General features: G+C 36.4%; 2 protein-coding genes across 3 annotated transcripts in view; both read right to left on the bottom strand.

The window, feature by feature from the left end:
• The window catches only part of LOC143535841 (CBS domain-containing protein CBSX3, mitochondrial-like), a 259822-nt gene that overhangs the window by 66490 nt on the left and 166014 nt on the right, over positions 1 to 27318 (bottom strand). The gene's annotated exons all lie outside the window — the stretch shown is intronic.
• LOC143535837 (glyoxylate/succinic semialdehyde reductase 1-like) lies at positions 81 to 3721 on the bottom strand. 2 transcript variants are annotated; one of them, XM_077029978.1, is made up of 9 exons: positions 3635 to 3721; positions 3418 to 3597; positions 2901 to 3011; positions 2679 to 2780; positions 2499 to 2600; positions 1453 to 1568; positions 1293 to 1371; positions 1049 to 1219; positions 81 to 380 (listed from the first exon to the last, which is right to left on the bottom strand). In XM_077029978.1, the coding sequence occupies exons 2-9, from the start codon at positions 3523 to 3525 to the stop codon at positions 291 to 293; spliced, it is 879 nt and encodes a 292-aa protein (XP_076886093.1). In that variant the 5' UTR covers positions 3526 to 3597; positions 3635 to 3721; the 3' UTR covers positions 81 to 290. The 2 variants fall into 2 exon arrangements, with proteins under 2 accessions (XP_076886093.1, XP_076886092.1); XM_077029977.1 differs by having other exon boundaries at positions 3418 to 3704.

Below are 27318 nucleotides of genomic sequence, written 5' to 3'. Positions count from 1 at the left end.
TCCCAAAAATATAATAAATATTAAATTTATTTAGGCCTTAAATAAATGAGATTTGAGTGTCTAGGTGAGTATGTAATGATAAAATAACTAGTTAAGAAGATGCATGTTGTCTCTTGTTCTATTAATAATAAAGCACTTGTAGATATTGTTTTATTCAATCCGAATACAGTCATAATCAAAATAAAGCAAAGTACAAGGATTCTTCGTCATCCACACATGACACGTCGAAACTAACGAAAGGAAGATTTGAAGCATGTGAAAATGGCTAACTTCCTTCAAGATACCGATCCTCAAGTTGAGGGTTCAGTCACCTTGAAGACCTCAAAAACGGCTGAAAAATCAAGATCTCCTAATCCATTGCTTCTAGCCTTCTTGAATGCCTGCATTTTAGTACGAGTTAAAATAATTAAATGTATAAATAAAAATGAGTTATGAAATGTAGAGATGCAGGGGTGTGCATGCATCGGTTTGAGTTGGTTTTGGGCTAAGCTGAATTAAAAACCGAAAACTTGGTTTTTGGGTTTTTGAAAAACCCGTTCGATTTTGGTATTGGGCTTTCACAATAGGTTCGGTTTTATTTCATTTTTATCATTTGGGATTGAAAATTTTGGGCCGAAGCCCAAAACTTTGGGCCTAAATTTTGTGTTAACTAACACCATTTATTAACTTATTATGAATTATGATTACTTAAAATCGGTTTTTTGTTTAAGTTTTTTCGGTTTTTGATTGATAACAAAACCGAAACCAAATTGAAAAACCAGTTTTTTTAAAAAAAAAGCAAAACCAAACCGCAAGTTTTTTTTATCGGGTTCGGTCACGTCGGTTATGCCGGTTGCTGTTCGGGTATTTCGATTTAGTACAGGTAAAAAAACAGGCCAGATCAGCATGGGTCGACCTAAAAACGCCTTTTCATTATGCAAGATTATATATAAACTCGTATTCTTTTAGAGCTTTCTGAGCTCTATTTTGATAAGCATATACATTTTGGTTCACAGTAGATAATAAAAGAAGGTGAAGCATGGCAGAAGAAGGGTGGTGAACGGTTTACCTCATTGGCGGCAGCTGCAATCGGCATTGACACGGCATTCTCATCACCAAGGGCAAGAGCCAGTCTCATATCCTTTTGTTGATGTTTTAATGGGAATGCTGGGCTGTAATTATTTTGAATCATTGAAGGCCCTTTCATTTTGAACATAGGGTTAGCAATCGCACCAAGATCCTGCAACAAATATATATTAGTGGTTTAATGTTTTACATTTATTTTTTATTTCAAAAAATAATGAATATCTTACCAAGACATCTAGAAGAGTTTTGGGGCTAAGTCCACTTTTGTCAGCAAGTACAAGTCCCTCTGAGAAAGCATTCATCATACTGCACAACAAACACAAAACCAATACAAGTAATCAGTTGATTGTAATTTACATAATTACATTTAGACTAATAATTGGATACCTGCCCATAACCATGTTGACAACAAGTTTCATTTTCTCTCCGTTTCCAACTTCTCCCAAGAAAAATGACTTCTTACCCAAAACGTCGAATGCAGGAAGAATTTCATCATATAGTCCCTAAACCACACGCGCACACAAAAGATATTGGATAAATATAAAAAATTGAAATTATAAAATATATAAATCTAAAGTTGGTGTTTTTATAAAAGGAGATCAAATGAAGTCATCCTTTGACCAAAAATGTATACCATATTTGACTAAAATATAGTTAAATGTGAGTCTTTAACTACAAGTAGGCATGTAAAAGAGCCAAGCGAATATGAACAGGGCATGTTCGTGTTCGCTCATTTAACGCTAACCGAATACACGATCGAACGAATACACGATCGAACGCGAACAGTTAAACGAATGGGTTTCTTGTTCGTTCGTTAAAAAGATTAGTGTGTTCAAGTTCGTTAATGTCCGTTCGTTAATAGCATAAACAAACAGTTCACAAATGTAAATGAACATTAATGAACGAATAAAACTAGACTAAATTGCACCAAGTGATATTTTAATTTAATAAAACAAGACTAAATTCTAATGGGCCTAACAATTAATATGAATATAGAAGAACGAACGAGGCATGTGCTCATGTTTGCTCGTTTAACTAATAAACAAAAAACCCTTTTCGTGTCCGTTCATTCAGTAAATAGACAAACATACATGAACTTCCCACCGAATGGTTCACTGAACATTCGGTTCATTTACAGGCCTAACTACAGTTACAAGTTCAATTAATCGATGCTCTAACTTTTTAATGATTCTTAAATGGGATATTTCAGCTCATTTATGTAAAAATGGGTCGGGTAAATGGGTCAAACGGTTTAAAAGTCAAATATTCGATTCTTCAAAGCATCCTAAATTGTTGTATTAGAAACACTAGATCACTATTCTGGTAATGGTGTATGTAATCACATTTAACATATTTACAATTTATAATACTCACAACTGTAAAAAAGAAGAAAACGGATCAACCCGGCCCGTTTGATCGATCCTAAAACTTACCTTATCCCCGGCAGAAAGAATAACTAGCTGCCCGTCTTCAGCTGGTTTTTTGCTACCTGAGACCGGAGCTTCAAGAAAAGACCCTCCTTTCTTCTTTACCGCCTGAAATTACCAAACTACCTATTACACGTGGCAAAACCGGATTAATAGTCCACCAGATTTATAATATGCAAATTAAACCTCGCTAATCTTTGAGGAAGTTTCAGCATCGACAGTTGACATGTCAATGTAACCTTTTCCACTGCCAATTTCCTCAAGAATTCCGTGTTTATCAAATACAACCTAATATACAAATATGTGATTAATAATCACAATTTCAGTTTTTATTGTTTAATATAACAAATTGATATATTGAATATTAAATGGTCTATAAAATTAATAGGATTATCGTTTTGTACTAACCGAAAGAGCTGCAGCGGGATCTGATAACATCCCGATAGTGTATTTGCATTTCTTAATTACTGCTGCAGGAGTTTCCCCTACAGAAGCACCATGCTCTTTTAGCTCATCACACTGCACAAATAAATAAATAAATAATAATAATAATAATAATAACAACAACAAAGTTATTACATTCTTGTAAACTAGAGATAAATGAAATTGGAAAAGCTAAATAAATTAAATAAATGTATGAAGCTTTTAAAAATTGCAAATTTTGAGGTTGAAGAATGACTTAAGAAGAAATTGACTTTAAAAAAAGTCAAAATGTGTATATGGTTTTGACCATAAGTCAAAATCTATCCTTTGTTATTCTAATTTTCAAATAATCACTCTAAAATGACTGAGATAAATCAAGATTCAAGAAAACATATATCCAAACACTAATCTAGAAATATAAACAAAACCCTAAACCAAAATAATCCAATACTAAACAATCAATCATCAAAAACATAAATTTAATAATCAAGCATAAACATACCTTAGAAAGTGTTCGATTCCAAACAGAGACCTTAAACCCATGACGAAGCAAGTTCATAGCCATGGCTTTGCCCATTATACCCATACCCAAAAACCCAATTTCCTCCATGATTTTTGCTTCTGATCAACTGGGTATAACTAATACTCACTGATCTTTAAAACCCTTCAATGAATCCGAAATAGGTTGCTGTATAAATAATCGAACAGAGTACACAATTGGGTATTTGAATATGTGTTTTTCTTGTCGATTGCAATCGTTGCTATCTTCCACTCATTTTCTGTGTGGTTTTTTTTTTAAATTATTATATTATTATTGTTGTTGTTTGATGATTATTATTATTGGTCCACTTTTCATTGGGCTTTAGGTTTTATTTTCTGAGATCTTGGGGGGACAGTGTGTGTGTGGTGTGTCAGTGGGCCCGTTTGGTAATTGGCTGGGCCTGTACATTTGTAACGTTCTTATGGGCTACTAAAAAAATTTTAGAACAAGAATAGTAGTTGTATAGAGTAGAGGTGAAAAAAAAAACGTACCCGGAATCGGACCCGAAAAAAATACCCGGAACTGGTTTTTTTATACCCGGGTATTCTATACCCGAAACCGGAACCGACCCTGCCCGTAGGGTATGGATAGGGTATGCTTTTTGAGCTCAATATCCGTACCCGGAACCGTACACGATTTATACCCGTAAATACCCGAAATCGGTCATACCCCATACCCATACCCGGTTATACCCGATAACAGTTTTCTAATACCCAGAATAATACATGAGTTTTTATAGTTTTTTTTATGTAAACTTCACAACTTTTATATTTAAGTTTTTTTAAAATGCATATTATTAAGTAAATAATTTGTAGTTAAGTGGATTTATGGTTTTTGTAATATAGTTTAATTATTTTTATAATTTACAAAGCAAATTTAAATTTTAAACAAATTTAAAAATGAATTATTAATTTACAAATTCAAAACCGGGTATTAATACCCGGTCGTACCCGGTTCCAACACCCGAACCCGATTATACCATACCCGGGTGCATAGGGTTGAGTTTTTCTTGTCAATACCCTACCCGAACCCTACCCGATTTCTCTCAATACCCGATTTTCCAATACCCGATCATACCCGAAACCGGTTTCATACCCGAACCCGAGTATTAAAAAAACCCGATTTGTGCACCTCTAGTATAGAGTGCACAAACAAGTATTTCCAGGATTCGGAACCGGTGGTATGAACCGGTTTCGGCTAAGTAGCACGGGAACGGGTATAGGACTATAAAACAGGGACGTTATGAGTATGGAAAACGACAAAAATCAAAAATCCAAGATATGGGTACGACGAGGGTACGACCCAAATAAATATAAAAAAAATCAAAAATAGAATAAAACAAAGTCCAACAAATATATAAAAAAATACAATATGGAGATCTGCTAAAGATTTTGAGATTATGGAGTATGAGAAAATATATCATATAATATGGATGGTTTGTTTGCTTTTTTTTATGTCGTCAAACTAAATCAAACGTCTCCTATTATAATTAATTTATAAACCTATTTTAGGAATTTTAAAAATTAATCAAAAAGAACTAAAATTTCAAGGAAACGTTTCAGAAACTTCTGCGACGCCGTACACAAGCCCGGAAACTTATAACATCTGGTCCCCGATTTTCAGAAGCGGTCAGGAAACGTTTCGACGGCGTTTCCTCGGCGTACTCGTCCCCATGTCATCCCCGGGACGAGGACTCCACCCTGTTTCGCGTTTTCGTGCTTCCCAGGGTTTCGAATACGATCAACAAAAGTTAAGAATTGGGTCGGTAAAAACCGGTTTCGGGTATTTGACCAGGTCTTGACCGGGTAAAGGCGGAACCGCTTCCGGCGGGTCCGGGTCCTGGTCTGGTTCTTTCAGAAACCAAAACCCGGTTCGTACCTGCGGGTTGGTCGGACAGGAACCGGTTTCGGGTCATTTTTTCCCTACCTCTTGTTGTGAATTATGACTAATTCTTTAACTATGATAAATAATGAGATTATGTAACTGTTTACTTATGCTTTTTTATTTCTCTCGTTTGTTATATCTTCCAATCACTAGTTATAAATGCATTCAGTGATGTAAACAAGCCGATTCGAGCCCTAGCTCGTCTAAACTTCAGCTTAGCTCTTTTAGCTTGAGCCCAACTTGTTTGTAGCTATATTTCTAAATTTCGAATTTGGCTCGTGAGTAGTTTTTTAAACTTCAGCTCAAGCTCGAATGTGGTTGCACTGTATTTATCTCTGTGTGTATATTTGGATATAACTATTTATATATAGGGATTTTCTAACATGTGCCCTAAGGGCTCATGTAAGAAACATTAATTAATAATTATGGCAATATTCTTGTTAAAACTATACATTTATATTAAGGGAAAATTCTCTACATAGTCCTTTTTAAAAGAGAGATTTTGAAAATAGTCCAAAAAAGTTTTGGATTCCCAAAATAGTTCTCCCAAATCTATCTCCCACGTGAGATTGGGATTCATGACGTGAGTTTTGGGTATCCTATCACACACTGACACGTGTCATTTTACAGATAAAGTTTCATAGAAATTTGACTTGGCCGATAGTTTTCAAGTCAAAATAGTTTTCTGAAAAACCATTGTTTTGGAATGAAATTTATCCGTCACGTGAGGTTTAAAAAATCATCGTTATCCGCGTTTTTTTTGAAATTCATCTCCTCGGACGCATTCCAAATGAATTTCGTCTACTACGTGAAATTTCAAAAAAGATGGAAAAAAAACGATATTTTTTCAGTGAACTTAGTTTTTTAGATGATTTTCAAAAAAAATTAAAAAACGATAATTTCCCAACGAATTTAATCTCCTTAGATGATTTTTATAAAAATTTTAAAAATATGGCAAGTGTTCAGAATGTGGTGGGTGGTGGTGGATGATGGCGGTGGTGGTGGATGATGGTGGTGCGTGGTGGTGGTGGATGATGGCGGTGGGTGGTGGTGATGGTGGTGGATGATGGCAGTGGGCAGTGGTGGTGGTGGGTGGTGGTGGATGATGGCGGTGCGTGGTGGTGGTGGATGATGGCGGTGGGCAGTGGTGGTGGTGGTCGGTGGGCGGTGGTGGATGATGGCGGTGGGCGGTGGTGGTGATGTTGGTGGATGATGGCGGTGGGCAGTGGTGGTTGATGATGGCGGTGGGTGATGGTGGTGGTGGATGATGGCGGTGGGCAGTGGATGGTGGTGGTTATGATGACGGTGGGTGGTGGTGGTTATGATGGCGGTGGGTGGTGAATGATGGCGGTGGGTGGATAAATTTACTTTTTCTAAGATATATTCTTTTTATGCAAAAACAGATAAGTTTCATCAAAAAAAACCATCGAATTAAAATACTTTGTAACAAAATCTATCTTTTTTGACAACACGTCTTTTTATGCAAAAATAGACGAAATTCATTTGAAATGCGTCCGAGGAGATGCATTTCAAAAAAAACGCGAAAATCATCTTTTTCGAAACCTCACGTGACGGACAACTTTCATTCCAAACCTATGGTTTTTCAGAAAATTATTTTGACTTGAAAACTATCGGCAAAGTCAAATTTTTATGAAACTTTATCTGTGAAATGACACATGTCAGTGTGTGATAGGGTACCCAAAACTCACGTCACGAATCTCAATCTCACGTGGGAGATAGATTTGAGAGGACTATTTTGGGAATCCAAAACTTTTTTGGACTATTTTCAAAATCTCTCTCTTAAAAAAGACTATGTAGAGAATTTTCCCTTATATTAATTATATTAATAATTACTGTATTTAACATTATATTTTCTCCTACCAAATCTTACCTCCATTGATTACTACTAAATAAAAAAATTTAATTCCCTTTAAAATTACTATTTCATCTCTCACCATTTTTTGTAAAGAATATTCAAATATGAAATTCATATAACGTCTCCAAGTCTTGAACCAACTCAAGATCAGCTTGCCATAGCGATTCAATATTTGGCTTGCAAAGAAAATGACACAAGTTTTGTTGTCAAACATTACAAAGCGGCTCGATGGCATAAGGTTATTTGGGATGGTAAGATGGCTGACAGCACTTGCAAAACTTTGAATTTGTTGGGATACTTTGTCGTCATGTTTTGAGTGTACTTCTCCATACGGGTTGTTTTGAAATTTCTTTTAGTTATTGGCTATCACGATGGAGACGAGAGGAGGTTAAATTCAATAACGTCTCTAATTACACCAAGAAGTGTCACACCCCGACTTAGGGCCTATGCGTGTGACCAATAGTTGGTACATGTTTTGTAGATATATCAGAGTTGCGGAAGTCTTTTAATATAAAATATTCATTTATAAAATGTTAGATTAAAATATCCTTTTAATGTTTACAAAACATGTTTGAGAAAATAAGTTCTTTTCAGCGGAAGTCTTAAATATAATATTATTATAATTGAAAACTCGGGTTTACGTACTCGTTTGATATTTCAAATACTTTTCTTTAGAAAACATAATTCTTTATAATATTTTAATATATTTAATATAAAATATCTGAGCCATCAGATAGCATCTAATGACTAATTCTTCAATCTTCTATCATGTCTTTCTTGTCTGTCCTAACCTTTCTGTTTTCCTGTAAAATGGTTAGAAAATACGTCAACACACAGCTGGTGAATGACGCTGACTTTTTGTAAAAATCTTTCAATACCTTTGTGAAACCAACAATAATACCTTTGTGACTACTCATTAGGCACCCAACTACATTGTGGTAAAATTACCCTAAGTACCTTGTACAATTAATTATATACACAATATCATTTCTCTGAACAGTCCCGTAGACCTTCAGAGGCATGTTGATGATATGCATGGCCTCGGGGAACTCCGAGTCACCATGTATGAATGGATCCAGACACATGTATACTCTTAATCAGAGTGTTCGTTTCTTATTATTATAACATAAAGTTTTAAGGATTCGTAAATTCTATGTAAACATTCTGACTTTAAAAGAGTTTGTAAAGTTTATGGCGTATTCAGCTTTTCTGTTTATAATAAGTTTATGATATTGATTCATGTTTTCTGATTTCTGCTTCTTGGTTTGTTACCTCGGACCTATAGTACGAGAATAACCTTTGTATAAATAACTAGATCATCGATCTAGCTTCAGACCTTTAGTCTGTTTTGTATAGCTTTAACCTTGATAAAATCATTTGTTTATATAAAACATTTAGACCTTTAGTCTCTTTCTTTATTTACCAATTATATGTTCGTTTCTTCTTCAGGAAGAAACATCTATACGGAGTTTTTTCTTCAAAAGGAAACATTAATTTCGTAACTATAATCTCTTTTATAAATATTATATTTCTTAGTCACAAAGAAATACTATTTTGACTATACCCTTTGCTTCAGAAACGTTATATTATGCTTAATCGTAATCAAGGTTTGGGCTATACCCCCGACTATGATCTAAGCCACTTATAATAATAAAATAATAACTTACACAGAACTCCTACCTCACACGGGTATTCGGAGTTAGATATTTATCACCTATCGGGTAGCACTTCTACTCTAAATCGTGTATCGGAACTTAAACCGTCAGAACTTATGAGCTTGGCACGTACAACGAGTTTGGCAGGCAAAACGGTGTGCGCTGGTCGTCGTGATTTGTCAGCACGTACTTTGAGAAAACCTCGGGTAATGGCACGAATTACGAGGTGATGATTGTCGGGTCGGTAGCAATGATCCGTAGCCTTCCCCTTTTATACTTGAAATTGAGTCCCATCGCGATACGCGATGGGCTCTTCTTTAACAGCGTCGCGTATCGCGACGCCCCCTTTCTTGATGTCATGCCACGTGTTGCCACGTGACCCGTCTCGCCTGCCACGTATCGCCTGGATGCGACACGTGTGTGATGCGTCATATCGGACCATCGCGCTACGCGATGACCTTATTCTTGGACTCATCGCGTATCTCGATGGGTTCCTGGATACCATTTTTCATTTTTAGTCCTTTTACTTTAGTAACTTGTCACATCTGGGACTTACTCTCGTTGTCCAAAAATACTAAGGCGGCTCGCTGCGATGTGAGCGTGCGAAGTGTACCATCAAAGCGCTACATTGCGCCCAACGCCCTTCGCCGTCGCCTTCGCCATCGTCCTCGCCCGTGCGCGTGCGCGTCGGGTGCTCCGCACCCTCCGGTAGGACCACTAGGTGCATGCTAAGCATAAAAGAATATTGTCACAACATGAAAATTTCGAGTTCAAAAATGTCAATTTTCCAAAGTCTAGGGACTAAAAATGCCAAATTCCAAACTATAGGGTTGAATTTGTAAAATATGTTTTCTTGACCCATAGCGGTACACGCCGGGTTGAAAGAAACACCCATCGCGGTACGCAATAGGGCGTCTGACACGTTTTGACACGTGTGCCACGTGGCACACGGTGGCACTGCCTGCCACCACGTGTCACCACGTGGCAACACTGCCGCCACGTGTCACCACGTGGCAACACTGTCGCCACGTGTCAACACGTGGAGCGGCACCTGCCACGTGCCAACACGTGGCAGGTCTAATATGTGACTGGACAGGCCTACGTCGCGGTACGCGACGGGCCAGCCAAAGGACCCATCGCGGTACGCGATGGGATCCAAAATTTCGCCTATAAATAGCGACCATGGGCATCACAATTCTGCACACCAAAACCTGCTCTCCTTTCTCTCTCTAACATCTCACTAGTATTCCAAGTTCGTATAATCGATTTACCTCGTTAAGCGTGCCATATTTCCTCGATAAACGTGTCCCGATCTTTCGTTTGTTTATCAACGTTTTCTCGAAGTGCGTGCCACCCTCCACCCACACTCAATCAAGAAAGTGTTGTTATAATGGCAAGGAGTCTCGAAAATCGTGTCATCAAGTATTGAAGATTTGACGTTCCTTGATTTGCGTGTCGAGAAAAGTAAAGCGGCGTCGGAGTGCTGCTCAAGTCCCTAGGGTTTTACACGTCATTAACGTTAGGCGTAATAACGAATTCAATATAATTCAATATTATATTAAGGGCTTAAGCCTTAAGTCGAGGTTATACTCAATACCTCGATAAAAGAGAAATAAACATAACAAAGAAATGAATAAGAGATTGATTATTGAATATTGATACGTATATACATATATAGTTTTGTCAACACGAGGTTGAGTGAGCAACACACCAGTTCAGTTATACATATATAATAAAATACGTAGCTGCAACGCGTCAAATGAGATTTTACAAATCAACCAATGAGCAAATAAAATGAGATGTCGAAAAGCACAAGGCTAAATCGACTAGCGTATGATCATACTATTTTCTGAGATTATGTTGGACCTCTCCGAATGCGGTTCACATTGAGCATATAAACATATAGCAAGTATGGCATGAGATTAGTTAACACATAAGACAACAATTGCAGTTTTCTGTGTAACCTTCTAGAAAAATTTGATATTCATACTATTTAATCTCATATGAGTTATTCTTACTACTTTTATGCTTTATAAAAGATTTCTGAGGTATCCTTTTTTCTCCCTAACGACGAACCCCAAGCTTCCAGGGGGTCTGATGTTGTTAAGCCTAAGTACCTAACCCACCCAGTGGTACTTCACTCAGGCTTATACCTAAGAATATGAGTCTTTACTCTTCGTAAAATTTAATTTGTTGAAAGTTTCATCCTTAAGTTTTTAAAATTAATGTGTTATACTTATAAAAACAATTTTCAAAATATACAATATCTTTTTATTCTTCATAAATAAAAACTATAAAAAGTTTTATCTTAAAACCTTTTAAATATCTATGTTCTAACTTTAGTAAAAAAGTTTATATTAAAGATAGGACTGGCGCAAATCATATACCTTTTGAAGGGCTTGCGGGCTGAACTTTAAATGTTGGTTATATTTCAGGGTGTTTATTCAGGTTTTGTGTAGTTACAACACTCTGCCACTTTACGCACTCGTGACACAGGTACTTCATTTAAAGATCTAATTTTTTTAGTCGATCTCTAATCTTTTTTATTGTAACATCCAACTGTTATTTATTTTCATGATCAATTTCTAGATGGGAACTCATTTCAAGAAGTCAATATTTGAGGAGCATATACATGCCAAAGTTGTGGGTTGGGCTCAAAATGCCAAAAAAAAGAAGGCCCAGAACGGTGGGAGCAATGGCCCGGCCCAAGTAGGCCCAACTGTCTCCACCTCAGCCGTTAATCAAAACCAAGAGTCCTAAACTTGCATTATCCGTGCTCATAATACTGTGTTTTTCCCTCTTCATCTTTTTACTTTGGAATGTACATGCCACTTTTTGTATAATAATAATAATAATAATAATAATAATAATAATAATAAAATTACAATAATTTTTGTTACTTTGGAAACGTGGTTGGAGTAGCGGTTTGGTCAGGGCGTCGGCAAGTTGATCATCACCGAAAATATGACACTTCCCTTCCTGAACCTTTTCTCAAACAAAATGAAAATATAGTGCAACGTACTTCATACGAGAATGAGAGACCAGTTAGCTGAGTAGTGTGTAGAACTTAGGCAACGACTCGAAATTCTACTTCGATGGACAATCTTGCTAGGGTTTGGTGTCGTTTGGAACTCCAAGCAACTGGATTGGAAACGAAATACACTCAGGAAAATGAAAATATAGTGCGATGTAAGTCACGGTGCTTCGATATGCAGACTTGTCACTCGCCTAATCAACATCGATGAAGGCGTGAAGATATGAAGGGGAGTTATGTTTGAAGAGAAGCCTGTGATGCAATGTAGGATGAAGATCAGTGAAACCGGGTGGTTGAGACATGAAGACATTCTTAGTTAATGTGCTTGAAGGAAGGCATTGTTAATGTCTAGTTGACGAAGACACCGATTTTGAGATCTGGCAAGTGAAAGAATAAGGTGAAGGGTAGCTAGTTTAGTGACCAAGTTTTTCAACATAGCCTAGGCTGGGACATTGATGAAAACCTTTAGCTACTAAATGAGCTTTTAGGCTTTTATGTTGTAGGGCGTCAAATTTGTCTTGCATAGCTTTGCGCCAACAAGAACTTTTAAGAGCTTGAGTGATTGTTAGAGGTTACTTGGGATGAGTAGAGGCATTGGCGGACCTACCCTTGGGGTATGTGGTCCGCCATCACCTATGAAAAAAAAGTGATTGTAGCGTTAAAATTCCGACCGACCTTGTGAAATTTTTAGAATAGACTTATGAAAGTTTGAGAACAACCCTAATAAAACTTAAAATGATAATTTTTGCAAATTTAATTATATAAATGTAATATAAATAAGTTATCCAATATAAAATTTAATATATACCCCAACTTTTAAGTCGGAACCCAACCAAGTCAATCTCTACCCAATTTTTAAGTCCAATACCCAATTTAATTTGTTTCATTTAAAAAGACTTGCTTAAGAATTTTAAACTAGATGATATTATAGTTTGATTTCACAAAATAAAGCTCATAGAAGTTAACTTTAGACATATTGTATACTGTGCATTTTTATTGGCATTTCATGTTTTTTTTTGGGTTATATGATATTTTGTGGATTATCTTTCATTTACATATGGCCCGACCAGAATGGCTAAGATGGAGCGAAAAAATTTTATATGTATTCGACTTAACCTGAACTCCGAATTTGACTAAAAAGTTAAATACCGATAGTTAACTAACTACAGCCCTAAAAAAATCTCAATCCCCGTATGAAAAATTCTTGGTCAAGCACATAGTAGAGGTGACATTGTAGAGGACAAAGTTGCCATTGTGATATTTTGGATTGGGCTTACGAATGGTATGGGTGTGAGGAGGATAAAGGGGATGCGAAGTAGTTGTGTCATGGGTAGCAGATTGTTGGTCGGGAATTTACGAAAAGGAGTTTGATTTGGTTAGACTAGGTATGATGGAGGTACTTGGGAAGATATTCGGGCTAAAGTGATTGTTGTGTTGGGTGGACAGTTGGGGATGTTTGTTGGGAAGTGGTTTTGGGCTTGCGCAATAGATGGACCGGATGAGGTTGGTTGAGCAGACGAGGGTTTGGTTGTTAGAGGGTTGAGGTTGGTTTGTTTGCGTAGTGGGCGTAATGGAATGGAGTCCGGTTGATTCGATGTTAGATGAATGCTAAAGGGTAACCATTCATCCGGATTTGGAGAAGGGGGGAGGAGGGTTGATTGATTAGTTAGGAGTCCATAGGGAAATTGAAAATGTGCATTTCGAGAGATGTAAACCTTATCGGTCTGTATGATCTAAGGGATAGTAAGAGCTTTGGATGGAGGAGTAACTAGTGCCGTCCAAACCTCTCGTCGCTCAAACTCGCTTGCCGCTCGCTCGAAAAATGCTCGCTCATTTTTTCGCTCGATTGAAAACGAGCCGCTCTGCTCGGTTCGGTTTGTAAACGAGCCAAGCAACGAGCAAGGGTTTGCTCGGTTCGGTTCGGCTCGAATATTTTTAATTATTTTTTATATATAATTATATATGAACACGTATATAAATATATAGACAAAACACATAAATATAAGCTTACAACTATTTTTACCCTTTAAAATTTTTCATATTTCGTCAATTTTATAGTTTTATTTGTTCAATTCAAGTTTTTAGAATACTAAAAGTTTGTTTACTTGTTCATTATATCTCACTCTAAACTTACTTTTAATAAAAATTTACAATATATAACATGTTTGTCTAAAAACTACTAATTTATTTATAAAATATATTATTTACAACCTTCAAATTTGTTTCTTATTGAAAATTTTAAATTGACAAATAATAAAATAATGCTCGAAATCGCTCGATATTCGATCGAAAATGCTCGATTCGATTTTGGCTCGTTTCGGTTTTCGCTCAGTTCGAATTTCAGCCGTTCGGTTCGGTTCGGTTGTAAACGAGCCAAGCAACGAGCAACCCTTCGCTCGGTCCGGCTCGGCTCGTGAACAGCCCTAGGAGTAACCCACGAAAGATACATGGTTTGGATTTAGGATGAAGTTTACATGAGGAATAAGGACGCAATCAAGGATGTGAAAGACAACCGAAATTACGAAATTTGTCATAGTTTGGAAATTTATGAAATAATTGAAGAAAGGGGGAATCATTCTTGAGTCCCTACGCCAGGACCCTTTTTTTGTGTGTAACCTAAGAGCCTGTCCTGGTTTTGGATATTGTCTTGTGTATGACACCGACAACATAGACGTTTTATATTCATTTTACTGAGATGTCTAACAAAAACGACCATATGAATTCTAATTTTGTCATCGTAAACGTTTACAATTGATCAAGTCAAGTCACCTATAGATGCTCTTGAGTCTTGATAATTTGATGAACCACAACTGTTGTATTCACACACTTTGGTCATTAATACCCATTGAAGGATTCAAAATAATTCGTCTACATAATACAATTTATAATATTTCTGGACCATGTTTGGTGCCATTTAAAAGAAAATAATGAAAGGTTATGGTAGTTTTATTGTAACGTTGTGATTGATATTTTAGAAAGGACCACCGTGACATGTCATTGCTAGCGACACCAGCTCGATGTTTGTTTGTACGTTCCATAAGATGGATCAAGAAAATTTTACTGGGTTATAAGTTTCCGGTCTATTTGTTTTTCTTTTATGTCGGACCAACACATTTTAACCTTTTTTCAAATTGAAATGGGTGAAAGAAAAAACTATTTTTTTTACTGGATCGAATCGTGTTTTCGTTGTCTTTTATTAAGGTCACGTAAAAAAGTTTGACTAACTTCAGAGACTTTATGCTTACAAAAGAGATCGAGGGTTACTAAATGAGAGACTTGATAGTTGATAAAGATAAGATACTTGTGCTTAACAAGAAAAAAATAAAATAAAAGAAAACAATAAAATCTCTAAATGGAAAAGCATACGAGGTTACCAATAATAACTACATTAGTATGTGACTATTTTGATTTTGTTTTTCATCAATTATATAATATGTATTCACAATATGTTTTTGTTTTTCCGTTCGTATAGTATAACTAAAAATCATTATTTTTTATTTTTCTTTACAGTTTTGAAAAAAAAAAGAAAAAAGCCTTGACATCTTATTCCCTATATTTATCCTATTTCAAGTACATAATATTTATTTATTTCATTTTCGCTATTTTCAAATTCTTTCGCACACAACCACCTACAAAGCAGTGGCGGACTGACTTGAAGGCTAGGGGGATATAGACCCCCACTCAATTTTTCCAATTTAGTGTATACAAGGATATAACAAAGTGTATATAAACAACCATAATATATTATAAAAATTTACAAACAAAAAGATATCATATATCTCTATACTGGAGATATAGAAAATAACATTGTCTACATATAAAGTTACTAATTAAACAAACTTAAGTTTATACAAAAGTCATGAAAATATTAAATATTAACAGTCTTATACCAATATGATCTTCATAATTTCCGTCCTCCAACAAACCAATATAGAAAAAAGAAATAACATCATATAAATTTAATGAAATGCAAATGTTGTACTTGTAAACAAATGATAATTTTACATGAATTATAAGATATTATAACTTATTGAATCATATATAGAAACATATAAAGAATAACAAAAATAAATAAAAAGTTAAATTATTTTATAACGTATACCATTAGTACAGTAATAAACAAACAAAGGAAATTAGTCTCCAAATCAATAAAACAATTTTACAATGTCGATTCAACAAAACTACTATCTCAATGTTGATTCAAAAGATGAACTCTCTGTAAGACATTTATTACACAACAATAACCGTAATGCTTATTACTCTAAAACATTTATTACACATCAATGTTAAAATGTGTTAAAAGATGAACAATATTTAAGACAATTATTTTTATAAGTATAATATAAAATTATGTTACAAAACAAGTTGTTATGACAATCAAAAATCTAAATTTAGTTTTTCATAATACAATAATTAATTGATCTTTAAAATAAAATCTTAATCAATATTCAATAACATATTAAGTTTCATTCAAGTATAGTTGACATATAGTTAATTCCTAATATATATCATTCAGGAAATATGAAAGAGCTTTCTCATTCAATTTTTTATAACTCTTTTGTAGATAAAATGTGTTAAATAATCATTGAATACATATAACAATAATCTTATATTGTTTTTATAGATTGTGCTCTTTAGCTTTATGTTTTTTCAATATGTACCCATTTAATCCGTTTTCTTTGTAGCTATATATTTTTTACCGATTTAGAGAATTGCATCTACTCAGGAGATTAAATTTTTCTTCATACCTCGTACATGCTAATTTAGCAGTGACGAAAATAGAAATTTAATTTGTTTCAACTTTAAAATTATAAATAATTAATAAACTTTTTTTCCTTATGGGAATAACGTGAATAAATTAAGAAAACATTCTATGTTCATTAATAGTTATTTTATGGAGAAAAATGTATAAATTGAAGAGAAAAAGTGTTTTATTTTTTAGCAACCACTATTTGTTTGACAATTATGTTTAAATAATTTTATGTCGTATTTTTATGTGTTTAAAAATATAATATTTAATATAAATTAATGGTTGTCAACTTAAGAACTGATTTGAAGTCAAAACTTATATTAGGTCAAGAAAAGTATTATCCTTTTGTATAATAAACATGGTGATTAAAATACAATTTAAAACATAAATTAGTTTAAAATGTGTTTGAATATGGTTGATGACCGTCTATGAAATTTGAAATGAATGATCAACTGTGTATTGTAAGTCTCTTGAACTTGCTTGGTTGTTGCAAATTTGAAATATTTCTAACAAATGTCAGACTGGATATATATATATAGTAAATTTCCATCTTAAAAAAATCCACGTTTGAATTAAATAACCTAGTGACTGACCCGTGTAATACATGAGTGGGAATTATAGAAAACGTAAAATATGCATATATGTTTTGAATTTAAATGAGTTGTAAATATTATATTTATAAGAACGGATTATTTTAAACGAATTATAAGGTATTACATCATGAATACTAATCAAACGGCAAGTGCATCATTTGAAATTAAATTATTATTATTAATTATTATTATTAAAATTATAATAACGTACACATTTACCAAAATTAGAGTCAAGTCATATTAATAAAAATATTCAAATTCTTAACATATTAAAATTCGGTTTTTGAAAGTATGGTCAAAGTCCAACTATAAAATTCAGTAATTGTTTAATATAAAAAAAATTACCTTATTTACTTTAATATTAACTTTAATAGTTTCGAAAATCAATTTAGTCAACATATATTAAAATAAATTTAATATTCAAACGACTTACCTTAATTCGTTTAATTATTTACTTATTTACTTTAATAGCTTTAATATTAGCTTTAATATTTGAACTAACAATATATAATTTTAAACTTTGACAATTAATTTTTTGTAAATATAAAAAAGAATTAACTTATTTACTTTAATATTAACTTCAATAGTTTCGAATATCAATTTAGTCAACATATAACCAAAATATATGGATACTTTAATATTTAGACGACTTATCCGTTTGATTATTTACGCATTTCCTTAATTACTTTTCAAATAATTCAAATGTGTTAGAAGTTACCTTAAATCGTCTAATTATTTATTCATTTCCTTATTACTTATTTACTTATTAATAGATTATGTAGTATAATTAATAACTTATTTATGTAAAAAAAACTTTAATATAATTAGAAATGATAAATAAATGTGTAATTATAATATATTGTACTATAACAAACATATAGTAGTTATAATATTACCGATAAATCATGTCGTTTTTTTACTCCGTATTATGTAAATGTTTTATTTTACATAACAACACCAATAGATAACAGCATCAATAAAACATATAATTATTTGTATTTAATTCGTTTGAATATTTACTTACTTCCTTATTTACTTAACATTAACTTATTAACTTTAATCTTTGAAGTAACAATATTTCATTTTAAACTTTGACAATTAATTTATTGTTAATATAAAAACAATTACCTTATTTACTTTAAGATTAACTTCAATAGTTTCTAAAATCAATTTAGTCAACATATAACCAAAATATGTAGATACTTGAATATTCAAACGACTTATTCGTTTTAATAATTACTTATTTCCTTATTTACTTTTCAAATAATTCAAATGTGTTAGAACTTACCTTAAATCGTCTAATTATATATTTATTTCCTTATTACTTATTTACTTATTTATAGATTATGTAGTATAAATTAATAACTTATTTATGTAAACTTTAATATAATTAGAAATTATAAATAAATCTGTAATTATAATATATTGTACTATAAATAGAAATAATATCATTTTTAAATGTATCAAAACACGACATTAATTTTTTTTTATCAATTTTAGTAAACTTATTATTATGTAAACTATGGATAATTATTTTTATATTAACTTGTATAAAAAATATAACAAATTAACTTATTTACTTGATGGTCAAAACACATTAAAATTAAGTTTAATATTAACTTGAATATTTTCGAATACCAAATAAACTTATTCACTTTGACTATCAAGTAATTATTTAGAAATAATTCAAATTAAATTAAAAATCTGTTTGTTTATAAATTAAGGAAAGTCAAAGTATATCAAATGTATTAATGGGATAATTAAAGTATATAAATTACAATATTCATGTTAATTAGAGTTATTTAAAAAAATAAGGAAAGTCAAACTAATAAAAAATTTTGGGACAATAGATTAACACACGCCGGAAAAAAAAAATACAGATAAACTAATCTCGGATCTACTATATACAATAATATTATCTTTTATGTAACAAAATTTGAAATGAATATACATGAATATTCAAAAGTGAAATATACATCAATATTAAAATTAAAATCTGTACATATTATAAACTCATGATAAATCCGGGAATTAGATTATATGAGTCGGACATTTACCTGAAATAATAAAAACGAATATTAATATTGATATTATGGACTATTTTAATTATAACTAATAACCGGAAAAAATTAAAGGTGTTACCGGAAATAGGAAAATTAAAGGTGTCACCGAAAAATAGATTGTATAAGCCGTGGCACTCACCTGAAATTATAAAGTAGAATAATAATGTTGATATTATGCAACCATTGTTATATGTAAAACAAATATCAGGAACACCTAACCGGAAATACTTACCGGAAAAACTTAGTAGAAAAACGAAAAAATGGAATATAAGATTTTGATTAACAAACTAAAAGAAAATTTGAGCAAATAAATCGGGTAGATAACCTGAAATAATCAAAAGCAACGATTGTTAAAGGTATAACACATAGCCGGAAAAACTCAACGAAAAATCTTACCAGAAATACTTAACAGAAAAAATTAATACGTCCACATATAACCTTCATCGTCGTTTATGATTTAAAACCTAAACTGATTTTAATAAAATCAGTTAACAATGAGAATAAAGATAAAAACGATAGAGGAAACAATAACCGGAAAAAAAACTTAATGTTGCCGGAAATAGATAGATCAAGATCAGAAGTTTATTATAAAATATATACTTATCGGAAAATTAATACAAATCTACATCCATATTCGTCGGAATATATGGATAGGAGAAAAGAGATCCGGCTAAAATATAAAAAGAGAGAAAAAGTTGATTAGGGGTAAAAAATTAAGAAATATTTTGGTTTAAATATAGGTTAGTGGATGAGTTGGCATTATTATGAAAGGTAATGGGTGACATGGCCTTGAGGTGGCATTGATGTGGAGGCCCTAGAAGCTTAACAAGTGGAAAATGCATCTTGCTTTAATAGTATATATAGATTTGTTCCAAAAATTGTCTCTAAACTTGATAGATTTTTTAAATTTTTTTTCAAGCCCTTCTTCCTGGCCCAACTATAATTCACTTAACATCTTTTTGTGGTTTTAAAACTATCTAAGTATTACATATAAGCAAGAATGTAAAAATTATTAAATAACTAAGCTACATGGAAAACTTAATAATAAGTTGTGTTATGAAGAATTAATATTAGTATTGGATATTTACATATATACAATAAAGCGGATTTATTCACTAAAAACTTTTAGAGAAGATCCTTCGTATTATGGAAAACATATTAAAATCTTAGATTTTAATATTACTTGATTGTTTAACAATATTGTTGTCGATATGAAAATTCAAGAGTTTGATTATCGCTTTAAAAAGATTAACACAAAGTTACGTCATGGAAACTTTGTGTATGGTTCATTTTTTCTATGTTAGTTGCGTGCAAAGAGATAAAAGATTTGTTAACTTTGAACTCGTATGGTTCATTCCTTTAGCGTAACATAAATTTAAGTTAACGGTTGAGATGTTTTTTTGGCAGAAAAGATCGTAAAGACAAATTGCACAATTGAAAACAAATTTTCCACATGCACTTTTTTTTCTTTCAACGATTATTTTTTTCACCACTGAATAAACTTTTTAGATCCACCACTGCTACAAAGAGTATGACGTTTGATGAATAGTAGAACCTTGATTAAGAGGTTTTACTATAGCTCTCCTATATTATTTAGCATTTGGGAATGGAGACAAACCTATGTAAAATAGAGAATTGTTAAAAGTTTATGACTTCCCTTAATTTATGGGTATGAGGATAGCAATAGAAATCATGTTATAAGGGGTGTCGCTTCACTAGTTCACTCGATCCACACATAACAACCACCTCCCCCCCCCCCCCTCCCAAAAAAAATAAAAAAATAAAAATAATAATAATAATAATAATAAGATAAAAAATGGTACAACAGTAAAACTTACGTACAATATAAATCGAAGTTATAACATCTTTATTCATAAAATATGAATTAAACCACTAATTCAATCTACTAACCAAGTAACCTATATGAGTATATTATGACCATCTCAATTGTAATAAAGAATTTTTAATCTTCTCTCATCACCATGTTATATAAGTTTTTATATCAGTTTATTGAAATGTCTAACAATAAAATGAATTTTCAACTATGTATTTGTTGTTGAAGAGGTAGGTCCCAGCAGAGCCTAGTTGAACCCGCAAGACTCACCTTGAAGAGGGACGTCTGCGCAAGGACCAACTGATTCCGCAGGACCCACCATGCTCAGAGATGAAGACATTACGCGCAGTACGCCAGCTGTTCCCGCAGGGAAAGCCTCCCAATGGTGAAGTACCCCGCCTGTCCCCGCAGCTGCGGATACAAGCCATCAAGGAAGGCTACCCGCACTAATAGCAAGGCTACACGCACAAGGCACTAACTCTCAATAATTCAGTGTCACCTGAAGGAATGAGCAAGGCGGGAATACTCCCGCCCAAATGAGCCAGTCCGTATGCTTCTGGAAGATCTTTTGTACTATACCTGCCAAGGTATGGACAAAATAGACAAGATCTGACCAAAGCAGCCCATGAACCAATCACAGGGTGACAGCTCACCAACAACAGTACGAGGAGGAGCATGCTCTAGTACTGTTTGTCACTATTAGCCGCTGCCTACTCACCAACCCTTGTCGTGGCACGCACATAGCCTGCAGTTGGTGGAAAGGGAACAGTACACAGCCGGCCTTGTCACTATCAGCCGCTGCCTACCCACCAACCAGCATGGCACGTGCGTAGCCCATAGTTGGTAGAACAGGAATATTATACAGCTGGCTGTACCTGCTTGGAAACCTACCTTCGGCTATAAATACTCCAACACCTTGGAACGGTATGATCATCTTGTATCTTATCTTCTCTAGCAATCTCTCTTTATATACACATATTCAGAGCAATCTAGTCTGATTCTCACGCCGGAGGGTGGTCGCAAGGAGGAACCCCCCCCCCCTTCTCAGTGACGAGCTCACGGTGTCTGTTTTGCAGGTCATCAGAATAACCATCTCTGCCGGACCTGACCCTCGTGGGAAACATTACTTAACCCCCAGATTATTCATAATCTGCCCGGGGTCACCTAGTGTTTCTTCATTGGCGCCATCCGTGCATAAAAGCTAGAACTAATTCTCAGTTTTTTCAAAACTTCCGAAAAAATGGTTAACGTTACTCCGGTCCCAAGGTCAGTAAGTGACCAAGAAACCCCGGTAACCACAACCCCAGCTACTGGGGGGAACACCGGCGGTTACACAAATTTTACGGACACTACCCCGGTTACCCAAGCCGGGGCAAGTGCAGTAAACAATATTTCACTGGGGTTCACTGATGCCCAGTTGGAGAAACAGACGAGGCTCCCTCGCCAAACACTCGATCAAGTTAAGGCCTGGGCCGAAGCACGTCAGAAGGAATTCCAAGCTGAGTTGGATGAACGCTTACGTTCACTCCAACAGGCTGACGAATTCGGAAGCACTCGACAACAGCTCAACATGAACAGTGAGTGCGAGTACTCGGACGATGATCGGGAGGAATCCGACACTGACGCGAACCCTCGCCATAGGGCGAAAGGGAAGCGTAAAGAAACGGACTTCCAACCAAGAAGGAATTTCGGAGAAACCTTCAAACCAAGGAACGCGGGGGGAAACCCACGCGACTTCTCCAAAACCTTTAGACCAACCGCTGCAAATGCGGGAACATCCAAGTTTGCAAGGGACATTGCGGAAGCAATCGCTCCGAGAAGTGCCAAACAGATGTCCAACATCGGCACTTATGATGGTCTATCCGACCCAGATGATCACTTGAACAGATTCATAGCGGGGGCAACCGTCAGTAACTGGACGGAACCCACGTGGTGTTATATGTTCCAGATGACGCTGGTTGGAGCGGCCAGGGCGTGGTTTGATCGTTTACCGGTCCACCACATCTATGATTGGGCGGACTTTCAACACAAGTTCAGCCAACACTTCAGTCAACAGAGGAAATATACTGAAGAGCAGTGGACGATCCTCAACTGCGTGAGAGAGGAAGATGAATCTTTACTAGACTTCATCACTCGCTTCAACTCCAAAAGGCTGAGTCTGGGCAACATAAGTGAAGATCTTGTTCGCGCCGCTTTCATCCAGGGCGCCGAATACCCAGAGCTTATCCGCACGTTGACGGGTAAGGACGGCATGCCATCCACATGGGATGCCATCATGACGGCGGCCAAGCGCTTTGCCGAGATGGAGAAGCAACTTGGTAGGGATCTTCCCCAGAGTACACACCTCTACACGCAGAGGACCAGAGAAAACAATGTTCGGATCGCCCGACAGAACAAAAAGAGGAAGCTAGGTATTTGGCAGTCAAGGGTAAACTTTGACACCTCATCCAGCTCTCGCCCTCTTGTTGGCGGAAGGGATAACACGCACCCTTCAAGCCGAAAACACCGGTGGACGCCACTCACCAAAAGCGTCACGGAGATATTTGCCACCGAAAAACTCCCATGGCCAAAAGCTCCAATGATCCGGCAGCGACCTAATGCGGATCAGAGCAAATCCTGTGACTTCCACGGGACAAAGGGTCACAATACAGAGGAGTGTACATCCTTGAAGGATATTGTTGAAACATTCGTCAAGGATGGAAGACTTGCACACCTTGTGGCATCAATCAAGAATGGAGGAAGGAATGATAACCGGTATAAAGGCAACGGACGAAAGCCCGTTGACATCAGCATCCACATGGTTCATGGCAACATCAGAGGAAGAAAAAGACGAACGACAGAACCATGCGAATGGAAGGAAGCTGAGGTGCGCTTCCCGCGAGTGCCAGGAGGACCCAGCAAGGAAGGCCCTATCGTCATCAAAAGCCAGCTGGGGCATTACATAACTTCCCGCACTCTTGCTGACAACGGCGCCTCGTCAACGGTTATGTACAGACAGTTCTCCGACAAGCTAGACGACGAAGACAAAGAACGCCTGGAAACGGTTTACGCCTCAATGGAAGGGTTCGACGGCAGCACAAACACCCCCCTGGGTATCCTATCTTTCCCCGTCATTCTCACGGACGGGAAATACTCCCGCACAGAAGACGTGGACTTCGTCGTAATGAGGAAGCCACATCACACATACGACATTCTCTTCGGGAGAGACGGGATGGCAAGATTCAACGCCGTGGTATCTTCAGTCCACGGCATGATGGGATGGCCAACTGCTGAGGGTGTAGCGATGATCACCGGTATCCCCCAGGTATGCATCGCATCCGTCTCATCTAAACCCAAACCAAAGATGGCTAAACCAACCATCACCGAACCAGAAAAATGGGCCCTCAATGGCAAATACCCTGACCAGGCTGTTACAATTGGCCCAACAATCACTGATCCTACGCGCACCTTGCTCAAACGCTTACTACAGAAAAACGCTGACATCTTTGCGTGGACACCAGCTGACATGACTGGTGTACCTCGATGTAAGGCAGAGCATAAGCTCAAGTGTGACCCGGCTTTTACGCCAGTCATACAAAAGCGCAGAGTAATGGGGGCGGAACAAGCTAACGCGTGTAGAACCCAAGTCAAGGAACTCCTTGACGCGGGCATCGTACGCGTTAGTAGATATCAAACATGGGTTGCAAATCCCGTTATGGTACCGAAGGCTAACAAACAATGGCGCATGTGCATAGATTTCAAAGATTTAAACAAAGCATGCCCCAAAGATTGTTACCCGTTACCTGAAATTGACCTCAAAGTGGATTCATTAGCACCGTTTCGCCTTAAATGCTTCCTTGACGCATATAAGGGGTACCATCAAATCCACATGGCTGTAGATGATCAGGACAAAACCGCATTTCGGACGCCCGATGGCACATTTTGTTATCAAATGATGCCATTCGGACTTAAGAATGCAAGGTCCACATACCAACGCCTGATGGACAAAGAGTTTCATGCCCAAATTGGGAGAAACTTGGAAGTCTACATGGATGATTTGGTCATCAAAAGCCCGGAGCCAGAAGCGATGTTGAAAGACATCGAAAAAACTTTCAACACGCTCAGAAAGATAAACATGAAGCTCGACCCGAGCAAGTGTTCCTTTGGGATGGAAGAAGGGAAGTTCTTGGGAGTCATTGTTACTAAAGTTGGCTTCAGAGCGAACCCTGAAAAGGTCGAAGCCATTATCAAAATGGAATCACCTACTACCATCAAGCAAGCTCAGACACTGAATGGATGCCTAGTCGCACTTAACCGCTTTTTGTCAAACCATGCGGATAGGTCGTTCCCATTCGTGTCAACATTGAGAAACTGTTTAAAGAAAACGCACTTCCGCTGGACACCAGAAGCGGAAGCAGCTTTTCAGGAAATTCGGCCACGCTTGATCGAACTCCCAACGCTCACAGCACCAGAAGCGGGGGAGGAATTAATCATATACCTTTCTGCCACAGATAGAGCAACCGGGGCAGTCCTGCTAGTAGAGCGAAAAGGTATCCAGATGCCTATTTACTATGTTAGCCGTGTCCTAACAGACGTAGAAACCCGGTACTCCACCCTGGAAAAATTAGTCTTAGCACTTGTACAAGCTTCACGCAGACTAAGACGATATTTCCAGGGTCACCCAATCACCATTCTCACCAACTTCAAACTCGCAAACGTTCTAGGCAAACCCGAGTTATCGGGACGTTTAGCCAAATGGGCAATTGAGTTGGGGGAATATGCGATAAAGTACAAGCCAAGACCAGCTATAAAAGGCCAGGTCCTGGCCGACTTTATTGCAGAAGTCCCCGCTTCGCGGGAGAAAGAGTGCCAGGAGGAGGCTCAACCCCCCCCCCCCCCCCCCCGCACAAGACATCAATGATGTCTGGCGACTCTACATTGATGGAGCAGCCAGCAACGAGGGTTCAGGCGCAGGGTTGAAACTAACCAACCCAGCAGGCCAAGAATACACTTACGCAATTTGACTGGATTTTCCAAGTACGAATAACGAAGCCGAGTATGAAGCATTCTTGGCCGGGCTGAGAATTGCGCGTAAGATGGGAGTGAAAAACTTGGAAGCCTACGTGGATTCCATGTTAGTAGCCAACCAAATAAACGGGACGTACACGGCCGTGAACGACACAATGGCCCTGTACCTCGCACAAGCAAAAACCCTTATGCGTGATTTTAATGATTGTAAAGTCATACACGTCAAGCGTAGCGAAAACAAATCTGCGGACGCGTTAAGCAAGCTTGCATCATTAGCCTTCACCCATTTGGGAAAGGACATCCGCATTGAACTCCTTGAAGCACCATCAGTCCCGCACAAGGAAATTTGTGTCATCCAAACCGGCACAGAAACGTGGATGACACCGATAATAAATTACCTTGCAGCGGGTATACTACCAGAGTCAAAAACACAGGCAAGAAAAATACGTTGAAAAGCATTAAACTATCAACTCATCGATGACATCCTTTACAGACGTAACTTTCTTGGCCCACTCTTAAGATGCGTGGACAACCAAGATGCTGACTACCTCCTAAGGGAAGTACACGAAGGCATCTGTGGAGTACACGCAGGTCCACGCGCTGTTGTAGCTAAGCTAAACAACGCGGGATACTTTTGGCCGGGGATGCATATGGATGCGCTGGCATACATTCGAAAGTGTAGGGCTTGCCAACTCTACGCACCCAACACGCATCGCCCGAAGAATGAACTTGTTCCAGTCACCTCTTCATGGCCATTTCAGAAGTGGGCCATCGATGTGACAGGCCCATTTCCCACAGCAGCAGGAAACGTTCAATTTCTAGTGGTAGCCATCGACTACTTCACCAAGTGGATAGAAGCAAAACCCTTAGCCCAAACAACCGCAAAACATATTAAAAAATTTATTTGGGAATTTATTATTTGTCGTTTTGGACTTACACAGACTTTGGTGAGTGATAACGGCACCAACTTTGCTGACAAGAAGCTACAAAAGTGGCTGGAAGAACTTCAAATCACCCACACATTTACCTCAGTGGCACACCCGCAAGGTAACGGTGAGGTGGAAAGAGAAATAAAAGCATCGTCGAAGGTATAAAGAAAAGACTCCTGGAACACAGATCCGGCTGGGTAGACGAAGTTCCATACGTCCTTTGGGCAAACAGAACGC

This window comes from Bidens hawaiensis, unplaced genomic scaffold (assembly GCF_021521415.1).
Source record: "Bidens hawaiensis isolate Kalapana, Puna unplaced genomic scaffold, B.hawaiensis_p1.1 tig00010636_1, whole genome shotgun sequence".
NCBI classification, from domain to species: Eukaryota; Viridiplantae; Streptophyta; class Magnoliopsida; order Asterales; family Asteraceae; genus Bidens; species Bidens hawaiensis.
Note: the sequence above shows the minus strand (reverse complement) of the source record. Positions and strands in the feature narration are given on the sequence as shown.

Excerpts from the sequence above, each read along its gene's own strand:
- LOC143535837 (XM_077029978.1), bottom strand. The coding sequence starts at position 3,525 with ATGGAGGAAATTGGGTTTTTGGGTATGGGTATAATGGGCAAAGCCATG. Across the intron at positions 1,569-2,498 it reads TTCTTTCTGCCGGGGATAAG|GGACTATATGATGAAATTCT; the intron begins GTAAGTTTTAGG and ends CGTGTGGTTTAG. Across the intron at positions 1,220-1,292 it reads AAACTCTTCTAGATGTCTTG|GATCTTGGTGCGATTGCTAA; the intron begins GTAAGATATTCA and ends TATTTGTTGCAG.